We start from the raw sequence: 12,500 nt of genomic DNA, 5'->3' as shown, positions 1-12,500 counted from the left end.
CTCTATAATTCTCTTGCTCGATTGCGCTCAAGGGCTTTTTTTTTTTGTTCACGGCGCTACCCACTTCAGGTTTCCTTGGCGCTGAGGGGTTTGGCGGATGATGACATCTTACAAAAGCTGTCGGCATTAAAAACTGTCTGAATTTTGAATCTAAGAGGCAATTTGGACAAAAAGAGACACATCCCTCAGATTTGTTGGAAAAAGGGTTCCAAAAGTATCCTTAGTGCTGCAGATGAATCCTCCGAAATTAATAAGGTAGTCTTCACCGAAATGGACATTTTCTGCATACATACGTATCTGTGTGTACCTCAAAATATCCGATTATGTTGGATGACGTAATGTTCTATTGATGACTAGACGTAGGAGCACTTGGATAAAGATTGGCAATTGGATAAAAAAGTACAAAAAAATACCATGTTTTGGTACAAAACACATCTTTTAGTGATGTTCATCCTCAGACTGACATTGCATTTTAAAACTACATCACTTTATATCATTTATAATTTAAATCATGCGCTGAAATCGAAATGAAATGAAATGCAGAGACCAAATTCCTTGTATACGCAATTATACTTGACCGAGAAGCCGGATTTACGTCTACATTTTACAAATCATCACTTTATATACACATTATAATTAATTAATAAATAATTAATAAAACTGTATTGTGAGCAGAGAACTGGACCACCTCACCGCGCCTTTCTTAGACTCAAGGTCACTAGGACATTATCATAATTGTAATGGAAATTGCAGCTTCTGTTTTTGAAATGTGATCCCCATTTCCACCAAACATACAGCTGAGGGTGTTGAATTTATTTAACAACAATAGGGAAACACTTCAGATTAGCGTGAAATCATCTAACAGTCTACCAACAAAATTCTCTCTATATAATTTGAACATCATCATTAAATGAATCATTAAAGTTTTCCTTCAAACTGTTTTTGTCCACTCCAACATATTTTCCATAAATATGCTATAAAAGTACATTATCTCATGATGCAACTTACTTAACCAGTCTTATCTTAAAGGGATAATCCAGAGTGAAATGCACTTTAGATCAATTTTTCGGACTATTGGGAGTACATACGTTGAGTTGACACCAAAATCATGTCATTCGGATGTATTTTGAGAAAGTTCGAGCTCACCGTTTTTAGCCAAAACTCGTTAAAACTCCCTAAAGCCAAACCGAAGTATCCCCACGTCTTTATGTGGTCGGATAGAGAGTCCAGAATGAATTTAATCGAGTCCGTACCTTTCCGGAAATGTCGCTGTTGCAGCGGGCAACGCTTTAACAACACTTTATTAACATTTCCGGAAAGGTACGGACTCGATTAAATTCATTCTGGACTCTCTATCCGACCACATAAAGACGTGGGGATACTTTGGTTTGGCTTTAGGGATCCTCTTCTCACTACCACGTAAGTGTAGTGTTGTTTGGAACAGTAGAAGAGGTATAAAAATAGCGTTTTTTAGCGGCGAAAGGACATGCCCGCGTCACTTCCAGGCTAACGAGTTTTGGCTAAAAACGGTGAGCTCGAACTTTCTCAAAATACATCCGAATTACATGACTTTGGTGTCAACTCAACGTATGTACTCCCAATAGTCCGAAAAATTTATCTAAAGTGCATTTCACTCCGGATTATCTCTTTAAGGAGCAATGATAAGCACACAAATATATACATTTCTTTCAGAGATCCACTTGAACACACATTTAATGTTGAAAATATATGTACATAAGAATTGGCAATGACCAGTTGCCATGACTTTTTTACAGATATACATCAACAGATCCAGATTAAACAACAAAAAAAATATGACAGGTCAAGAAGGTTTAAATTTTTGGCCAAGTCACTCTGAAGCTGAAAGGAAAAGGAAAAGGAAAAGAATCTATGTTTACACTGCAGAAGGATACTAAAAGCTATTTCTTAAGGGACAAGAGCATTTCCACGTTGCATTACAAGCACTCTGTTTACTGTATAGCAAACTCTGTCTCTCTCTCTGTCTCTCTCTCTCTGTCTGTCTCTCTCTCTCTGTGTGATTGTGTGTGTGTGTGTGTGTGTGTGTGTTCACACTGTTTGTTTGTTTGTTTTGGGAATGAGACATAGCTGACCATGTGCTCTGTCCATGTGGAATACATATAAGTGGTGAGAGGTATATGCGCTGCCTGCTCAGGTGAAAGTGGTCAGCTGCTCCCAGGTGACGAGCTGTCACATGGCTCACATGTGCTCCCCTACATGTGACATACGACCTCAAAGGCGCTCTCCTGACAATCATCGCCAAGGTTACAGCAATCACCATGACAATGTCCAGGAGAAGAACAGAACACTGAGGAGCCTAGGAAAGGTAGTTCTAGATTTTAGATTCTAGATCCACATTCGAAAGGCAGGAGAGAATTAGTCTATGTTTCACAGGATGAAGTGGGGGAAAAGGTGACTAAACAGGTAATAACAAATAAGGGGAAGAAATTAGAGGACTGTTGGAAAGAGAGGGAGAGAGAGAGAGAGGGAGAGAGAGTGAGAGAGAGAGAGAGAGAGAGAGAGAGGGAGAGAGAGAGAGAGCAGGCAGTAGATAGGAGCATGAGGAAGCCAGTGAAAGCAACAAGAAGGGCACGTTGTGTTGTATGTCCTAGTTCTTCTGCCAATATACGGCTAGTTTGAGGGGCGATGCACCGGGAGGCTGCGGATGTTGTTCTGTTGTGTTTGGGGACAAAAGGAAATCAATGTGTTTAAACGAGTCCTCCCAGCTCCAGCCCGCTCCTGCCTCGCAAGCACCTCTGCTGCTCTGCTGCCCGTCCACCCCAAACCCACCCCCGCCGTCGCCCCCCTGACAACCACCACCCACCCCTGCCCACTGCTTCTCCCATCTCCACCCCCTACCAACGCCTCTCCCCCCACCCCCCCCTCCCCGACTCAGGCAGTTTTGCAGAGCACGCTCCAAGCGAGAGCCTTTCAGCCACACAAAAGAAACAACTCCTGTCATTTTCCCCCTCAGACGAACAAAAGGATCCATCATCGAAGGGCACAGTAGGCAACAGTGCAGAGAGAGGGAGAAACACAGGGTAGAGACCGATACAGAGGGATAGAGAGAGAGAGAGAGAGGGGGAGGGGGTGAACACAAGGTAGAGACAGATACAGACAGAGAGAGAGAGAGAGAGAGAGAGAGGGAGATGGGAAACACAGGTTAGAGACAGAGATACAGAGAGAGAGAGAGAGAGGGGGGAGAAACACAGGGTAGAGACAGATACAGTGAGAGAGAGAGCGAGAGATAGGGATAGAAACACAGGGAAGAGACAGAGAGAGGGAGAGAAGGAAGGAGGAATGGAGAAACACAGGGTAGAGAAAAGAGAGAGGGATAGGGGAACAGAGGGCAGAGACAGATACAGAGGGAGAGAGGGAGGACGGGGTATAGGCAGAGATATATATAGAGAGGGAGAGGAAAAGAAGAGGGAGTGTGTTTGACAGAGGGAAGCTGTGAGAGAGAAAGAGAAAGAGAGAGAGAGAGAGAGAGAGAGAGAGAGAGAGAGAGAGAGAGAGAGAGAGAGAGGGAGAGAAAGTACAGGCAGACTGGCGGAGCGGAGGGTGGCGGGGGGTTGAGGGGTTGGCGTGGCGGGGGCGGGGGGTTGGGGTGCCGGGGGTTGAGGGGTTGGGGTGCCGGGGGTTGGGGGGGTTGAGTGATAAAGCGCAGGCAGACTGACTGGCCCTCTGTTCCCAGCCCACTGATAGTGTGGCCCTTTTAACATCACAGGCTTTCGGCCCTCTCCCAAGTTCAAGTGATTATCCCTCAATGCGGAAAAAAGCCTTTCCAGCACCACCGCTTGAAAAAGCTGAGTTGGTCTGCAGCCTATACAAGTCAGAAAGTACTACACTGCAGTACACAAACAAAGGGCTCAGTGTGCATGTGTGTGTGTGTGTGTGTGTGTGTGTGTGTGTGCATCAGTGTGGGTGTGGGTGTGGGTGTGGGTGTGTGCGCGTCAGTGTATATGTGTATGTGTGTGTGTGTGTGTGTGTGTGTGTGTGTGTGTGTGTGTGTGTGCCCTCTGTTATCTCTCCAGTGAGAGTTAACTCTCTAAATTATTTTTGTCTCTTTAATCATTTTTTAATCATCTCTCCCTCTCCCTCCATCCTCCCTTTCTTTCTCTCCTTGCTCCCCATCTCTCTCTCTCTCTCTTCTCTTCTTTCTCCCCATATCCCCATCTCTCTCTCTCCCCCCCCTTCTTTCTCTCTGTCTCCCCATCTCTTTTCTTCTCCCATGCCCCCCCCCCCCTCCTCTCTTTCCTCCCACAGGCAGTACCATCACCCCTAACTATCTGGACAACACTACGTCCAACGTTGGGCCCTGGTGTTCGTGCTCGGCCAGTGGCAACCACCGCGAGCAGTGCCACGACTTCCTCAGCTTCTTCCACAACAACGCCTGTCTGAGTGAGTGACAGCTGTCAGTCGTCCTGAGTCGTCAGTCAGCCTATGGCCGACATGCTCTCCTTTCGTGTGTTTGCCTTATGTCAGGATGTCAATACTCTTTCCTTCAGACTCAGGGATGTTCTTAATGGGTTGAGCAGGTAGTCACGGTAAACACTCCTTTTAAAGCAGTTCATCTTGGCACGTACACCAACACACACACACACACACACACCCACACCCACCCATGACACTTGTTCAGAAATGCATTAATTCAGGAGGACCTCAGGAATACCTACTGGGTGAATGTACTGTACACCTACTGAAAAAAACATTTCATAATCTGTCAAGCCCTGCTACACAAAACATTCTCTAAAAAATACAACCATAGGTGAACCACTGATTGTGTAAACAAAGTTTATTCTTTCCTCTAAACATTATCAATGATTAATTACATAGATATGTCCAGAATAAAGATGGACAGCTTTGCCAGTCGTTCAGTGAGCAGCTCAGATAGAGGTATTGATCAGCTGATGAAGTTATCACTCTTGTGCTGGACAACTTGTTTTTGACCCCTGACCTGTATGTGGGCTTAGGCTTCAGTGGTAAGGTTGTGCCTATGGCTGAATTACATCCATGGAAAAATCTTTCACCAACCCCCATTCCCAATCCCAACCCCCATTCCCACTGGTGTCATATTGCTTAATAATAGTACATAAAGACAGCATCTTTAGGTCACAGCTGTCAGAATGCCAATACCTCTCACCTTCAGAGCACTTAATCCTGACAAGTGCATCAGCAGGAATTCATCTATTCAGGAAATCTCCATCAGAGCTGTCAGATTGATCTGTGTGCAGCCGTTGAAGCACAGCACACACTCACTAATGCTCACCTACTCACGAGCACACAAAACAACACGGTAATGAAGCGATTTAACACCCACAGGTTGTGGGTAATGATTCATTGACTGAAGTAATGATGGATCAGACAAACGTACTATACCTAATGAAAGAGTACACACATATTTATATATTTCAACAGGTGCTGGATAATAAAGGATGCAAAAGGAAAAGGAAAATATCTGTAAACTGTTTTTTGCTCCTAAAGGTGATTTAACGGTACATTTCGACCACTGATGTACCTGTCGAAGACCAGAGTGGTCAAAACATTGCACAATTAAATCACCTGAGAGCAAAAATATTTTCCTTTTACCTCAGACAGACTTAATAACATCACAGCTGAGTTCAGCTAACTTCAGCGAACATAACATTGCTATCTGAAAATAAATGATGGACAGCTCATCTGGGAAACCATTGAGGAGCTCAGAGTTGTTGTGCTGTTGATGGATTCATAAGTGTAGGTCCGTTTCCAATAAACAACCTATCTGAGATGGAGTCCTATGGCTGACGCGTGTATTAAAAGTCTTCCAATGAATTGCTTGAATATTTTATTGTAACAAATGTCACATTAATACATACTGACACTTGGCACGTCTCACACGACTGACACGGTCAGAAAAACCGTGGAACTCCTAAACTCTCATGCCACGCATCCTCCTATATTCAGTCACGTAGGCTACTTAACAGAAACAAAACTCCTTAAAGTGACATGCACCTAATTAAGCTACATATCATCTAGGGCCTAACAGTGCAATCATATTACAAAATGTTACACTAAATTACATCCTGATATCAAAATGAAATTATATTAATCTGATTAAACATCAGAATTCATAAACATAAAACATTTCAAATTAATTATTTTAAATCTTGAATTTCAATAACAAAGCTATATTTGGCGGCTACATTACCGGCCCCTAATTGTTCTAATAATGCAATCAATCAGAACAATTATCTTATTTCTATTCAATCTTGTCTTATATCACATGAACAGGCATTCACATTCACAACACTAAATTCAAACACAAAAAGGATATTGCTTTGTCATGAAGCTTCTGAAAGTCCATTGGCAGTCCATCTTCAAAGAAAAAGATAGAGAGAAAGAGAGAGAGAGAGAGAGAACAAGAGAAAGAGAGAGAGAGCCAGAGGTTGCTAGCACATGGCTCATCGTGGGGGCTTGGTCTTTACCACCTGCCCATCAAGAATCCACAAGCAGACAGATCTTCGTAATGGGTCTGTCCAAGATATTAGTCTTTGTCTTAATCCGTACTCTGCGAACGAGACCCTTCTTGTCTGGAACAGCCTCAATAATCTTTCCCATAATCCATGAGTTTCTTGGCGCACAGTCATCCACGAGAAGAACCACATCTCCTTCTGTGAAGTTTCTTGATGCTGTGGCCCACCGCTGGCGCTCCTGAAGTTGAGGTAGGTACTCTTTGATCCATCGCTTCCAGAATAAATTCGACATATATTGAACCTGTTTCCATCTACGTCGCGAGTAGAGATCATCCTTGTCGAACAATCCAGGAGGTAGCGATGGCTTTGTTTTCAGCAACAGGAGGTGGTTAGGCGTCAGTGCCTCTAAATCGTTCGCGTCACTTGACGCCTTCGTGATAGGTCGACTGTTGATGATCGATTCCGCCTCACAAAGAACCGTGTGAAGGCTTTCTTCGTCCAGGGTTTGCTCTCTCACAGTGGAATTCAGCACTTTCCTTACTGATCTTATCAACCTCTCCCACACTCCACCGTGATGTGAAGCAGTGGGAGGGTTGAATGTCCACTTGATTCCATGTTGGTGGAACAGATGCTGAAACTGTGATGCATTCCAATCAACAATGGCGGTCTTCAGCTCACGATTGCTACCAACAAAGTTTGTCCCGTTGTCCGAGCGAATCTCCTTCACTTGTCCTCTCCGTGCAATGAAGCGCCGGATAGCGTGTATGCATGAATCCGTGTCTAATGACGAGGCAAGCTCAAGGTGCACTGCGCGAACAGCTAAACAAGTGAATATGACTCTGTATCTCTTTATGAGGCTCCGTCCACGTTTCACCTCAAATGGTCCGAAATAGTCCACCCCAACTCTGGTGAAAGGTGGATCATCTGGCAATACTCGCTCTTGCGGAAGATCAGCCATTAGTTGTCTTCCAACCTTTCCGTGTAAGCGCCGACAAGTCACACACTTTCCAAGGATCTTTCTTATTGCAGTGTTAGCACTCGGGATCCAAAACCTCTGACGTAATTCAGAGAGCATATGATTACGACCTCCGTGTCCAGTTTCTTCATGGATTTCTTGGAGGAGTAGATTGGCAATGTGAAAGTCTCTAGACAAGATGACAGGCTGCTTACTACTTTCTGGCATAGCTGCCCGACTTAGCCTTCCACCAACTCGCAACAGACCATCTTGAAGTATGGGGTTCAGCTTATACAACTGGCTGCTGCGCCTCACGTTCTGTCCCTTGAGTAGAGTCAAAATCTCATCTGAAAACTTCTCCTTCTGACAAAATTTGATGATGTCAAGCTCTGCCTGATCCAAGTCCTCCACTGTAATGCGTGTGTGCTTGAAGCTTGCCTTAAAACTGTCCATCTGTCTCTGCATCAGCTGTTGACCACTATCTAGGCCATCTTCCTTGTTGGCTGCACACAGCTCTCTACGCCTTTGACAGAGACCCAAAAGTAAGGCCTTCAGCTTCAAAAACCACGCCACAGTTCTTTTCAACTTCATCCACGATGAGAAGTAGTTGATCAATCTCTTCAATGGAGTCACATTCTCTTCCACATTTATCAAGTTTACTGTAACTCTTTTAGCCTCAGGATCGTCTGAGGTGATTTCTGTATTGCTCAATGGAGTCTTTGGCCAACACTCAACTGGAGTGCAAAGGAATTCTGGACCTGACACCCAATTTGTGTTCTCCAGGAATTCATCCACGCTTTGCCCTCTAGAGGCGCAGTCGGCCGGATTCTTGTCGGTACGGACATGTCTCCATTGTTCCACATCAGAGCCTTTCAGAATGGCTGCAACTCTGTTCGCTACAAAAGTGCGGAAACGTGTGGTCTCATTCTGAAGATACTTGAGAACCACCGTACTATCCGTCCAAAACATTGACTCTGCAAGATCCAATTGTAGCTCTCTTCTCAGGACACCATCCATTTTCACAGCTACTGTAGCAGCAGTCAACTCCATACGGGGAATGGTAGGAGGCCTAAGAGGAGCCACTCTGGACTTGCCCATCATGAACGCGCAATGAGTCTTGTTATTTGCATTCCGCATGAGAAGGTAACTGACTGACCCATACGCATTCTCACTTGCGTCGGCAAAATTATGTAATTGCGCAAATGCATAATCTCCAAATTCTTCAGGCTTAAAGCACCTTGGAATTGAGAAACGTTCCAAAGCAGGAAGACTGGCTAACCAGTCAGACCACCGCTTCTTGATGTGCTCAGGTAAGTCATCATCCCACCCGATCTTCAGTCTGCATAAGTCTTGCAGGATAGTCTTTGCTGGCAAAACCACAGGCGCCAGAAAGCCCAACGGGTCATAAATTGAACCAACGACTGAAAGAAGACCCCTTCTTGTGAATGGGCGGTCTCTGATGGAGATCTTAAACCTAAATTTGTCTGACTCGACACACCAATTGAGACCGAGGGCTCTCTCCAGAGGGAGCTCATCCTGATCGAGATCCAAGGTTTTCATCTCTCTCGCCAGTTCCGACTTTGGGATTGAGTCAAGCACTTTTCGACGGTTGCTCACCCATTTGTTGAGACGAAAGCCTCCATTAGCACAGATTTTCCTGAGATCCTCACACATTGAAATCGCTGCTTCATCTGTAGCGACGGACTTCAGGCAGTCGTCAACATAAAAATTCTGTAAGACTGTTTGTACAACTTCAGCTCTGAACTGTCCACTTTGATCTTCGGCGCACTTCCTCAAGGCGAAACTGGCACAACTCGGGGAGGATGTGGCTCCAAACAAGTGTACAGTCATCTTGTGTTCAGTCAGAGCTTGATTGCAGTCACCGCCTTGCCACCAAAGGAATCTCAGGAAATTGGAATCTTCATCAGGCACCCTTACCTGGTGGAACATTGCTTCCACGTCTGCCATGATTGCCACAGGCTCTTGTCTAAATCGGATTACCACGCCAATTAAACTGCTGGTCAAGTCCGGGCCCTGAAGGAGTTGATCATTCAGTGATGTACCTTGATAGGATGCTGCGCAGTCGAACACAACTCTTAGTTTCTGCTTCACAGGGTGGTATACTGCATGGTGCGGTATATACCACACTTTTCCTTCCTTGTGTGTCACTTCGTCAGACACTCGTACTGCATAACCCTTTTGTATTAGGTCCTCCATGAAGTCAGAGTATTCTTGTCGATAGCAATCATTTCTGATAAACTTCCGCCGTAAGTTATGTGCTCTCTGCTCAGCAACAGTGCGATTGTTTGGCATGTTGACCAATTTGTTCTTCAGAGGCAAACATATGTTGTAGTGGCCATCCACTAGTTTGGCAGATTCCATGACCATATCCATAAACTGATGGTCCTCTCTAGACATTTCCACTGCTTCGTGTTTTCCTTCCTCTGGGAAATCCATCTTGAACTGTTGAAGCCACAGATTCTCTAAACAGGCCACTGATATACGGTTTGCTATGGTCTTGGTTGGTTTTCTCTTATCTGTGTGACTGCAACCTTCCCTCAGAGGTCCATTCACGGTCCAACCTAGCTTGGTTCTTACAGCGTACGGTCCATTACCGACACTGCTCACCACCTCCCAGGGCTCCATAGCCTTTGGAACATTCGCTCCGATCAGCAATCCGATATCGGCTTCAATTTCAGGTAAAACTATTTCTTTAAGGTAAGACCACCTTTCAAGATCCTTTTGTTTTGGTATGTTTTCTTTTCCCACAGGTATCAGCCTTTGCGTGAAGGTGTCAGGCAGATCAATGAACTCATCACAGGACAGACTGCTGACCTCCAAGCCTGACACTACGTAAGTGCAGACAGGTTTCTCTTCATTCATGGTTCTTAGCAGTATTTCAGTCTTTCTTCCACTGAGCTTCAGTTTGTCCTTTAGTGCCTCCGTACAGAACGTGGCAGAGCTGCCCGGGTCCAGAAAGGCGTAAGTCTGCACCACATCGCTTCCCTTCTTGGCTTTGACTCGGACAGGAACTATTGTGAGTATGCAGTCATCTTCTCCGGCCCCAGTCAGCTCATAACCCTCAGGCTCTGCACAGACGAACGCACTCAAGACTGTTTGACCTTCACTGTTAGTCTTCTTGTCTGTATCACTAACTGTGTCCTTCTTCTTAATATGCAGCAGTGTAGGATGGAATAAAGAACACACTTCGCAGCTCACCTTTCCCTTACAGAATTTGCTCATGTGACCTTGCTTCACGCAGCTAAAACACAGTCCTTTGCTTCGTAAGAATTCCAGCTTCTCTTTGTGTGGCTTGCCTCTAAGCTTAACACATGACTCTATAGCATGTTCACCTTTACAGAAGAGACATGTCTTTGTTGCAGGTGTAACAGGGTTTGTATGCTCCATTGTCTTTGTGTCTTTCTCTTGATGTTCCAGCTGTACAGCAGTGGTGGTGAAAGACTTCTTAATTACACCTTTCTTTTGCTCTTTGTAATTAATTTGTTTAGTTGTGGATGCTTTAGTTGGTGTGCTGTCTTTTATGTCACCGAAGACTGGATGAAGTGCAATTTTGGCTTGTTTGTTAATAAACTCAACCAGATCCTTAAATCTGACTCGTCTGTCTCGTTGCTCTTGCATGCTACAGACAACAAATCTCCACCTTTCACGTAGCTTGTATGGAAGCTTTGCTACGATAGCCTTCAAGTTTGCAACATTATCAAGCTCTTCCATGTAACTCACTTCAGCCATTGTGTTAGAGCAAGCTGTTAGAAAAAGTGAAAAGGCATTTAAAGCCTCTGTATCTTCTGGCTTGATAGGTGTCCAATTCAAGACCTTGTTTGTGTAGGCTACAGCAATTTTGTAATCATTTCCGAAATGCTCTTTGAGCAGCTGCTTGGCTTTGTAGTAACCTGCATCTGGCTGCATATGAAGGCAACTCTTAATTAACTCTTTGGGCTGTCCACTAGTAAACTGCTCTAAGAAATAGAGACAGTCCTTAGAGCTTTCAGTGCGGGATTCTACGCCATGCTCAAAGGCTCTTACAAAAAGATTGTAATCTAGGGGATCGCCACTGAAAGTAGGGATGTCCAACGGTGGTAAAGTCATCATTTTCTGTTGTTTTACCATCAACTCTGTTATGTTATTTTGACGTGTCATGACGCTGCAGAGGGTTTCTACTGGATGATCAGCAGTTACAAAGTTAGAATGAGACTGCTGAACTTCAGTTGACACATGTTGAAGTGGCCTAAATTCACCATGTCTGTTATCTGTGTTGATGACTGGAATTTGACTTGTAGGTAACGGTAAATATCCAGACTCAATAGTCATTCCACATACAGGGCTCACATTTGATGAAAGCTCATTTTGGAAACTATCTAAAACTTTGAGTTTAGCATCAGAGACAGCAATAGCAGTTTGCAAATCTAAATGTTCCCTTTTTGCTTTCAACTCAGCTTCCTGGCGTTCGAGATCTTGCTTTTGTTTAAGAGCTGCAGCTTTAGCGAGCAATGTAGCTCTCTCCACTTCAACTTTCATGCGCGCTGAGGAGGCAGTAGACGACACTTTGCTTCCAACGGCAGATCCACGCTTTCTGCTCTTACTGCTTGCAGCAGCAGACACCATAGACACGCTATCTGTAGGCTGTACATCTGCGTCACAGAGCCTAGCCTGTTCTGCGCGCTCCTCCACTGTTCTAATCCACGTTTCCACTTTGTGCATGAATTCGTGAATATGGCTTATATTAGGCTCATACCATGAATTTTGATCTTTGCTAAAGTCCTCTTCGTCCACTAACTCTTTTAAACCACAATTTATCTTGTTAAATTCTTCAAACGACTCTTGATAATTCAAACGCAATTTCTGTTTCACTGTATTTACGTTAGCATCATCTTCCATTAGCAGTTCGAGTTGCTTAGCTTGGCTAGTTAGATGACCTAGCTTAGCCTTTCGAGACTGAGTTAACCTGTTAATTTTTTCTTCAACAGCCTTCTCTGTCATTTTCGTTTCTCTTTTTCCACAAGCTAACTCTTCATAATCATCTTGCATTATGTCAGTTTTCCGGAATTTACAATGCT

General features: G+C 44.4%; 1 protein-coding gene across 1 annotated transcript in view; it reads left to right on the top strand.

Moving 5' to 3' along the window:
• gfra4a (GDNF family receptor alpha 4a) overlaps positions 1-12,500 on the top strand; it is a 49,322-nt gene that overhangs the window by 17,532 nt on the left and 19,290 nt on the right. Inside the window, exon 6 of the mRNA XM_062522186.1 lies at positions 4,285-4,419. Within this exon, the coding sequence (XP_062378170.1) occupies positions 4,285-4,419 (135 nt within the window). The remainder of the gene's footprint in view (positions 1-4,284; positions 4,420-12,500) is intronic.

This window comes from Sardina pilchardus, chromosome 20, assembly GCF_963854185.1.
Source record: "Sardina pilchardus chromosome 20, fSarPil1.1, whole genome shotgun sequence".
Classification (NCBI taxonomy): domain Eukaryota; kingdom Metazoa; phylum Chordata; class Actinopteri; order Clupeiformes; family Clupeidae; genus Sardina; species Sardina pilchardus.
This window is presented reverse-complemented; position numbering and strand designations above follow the sequence as displayed.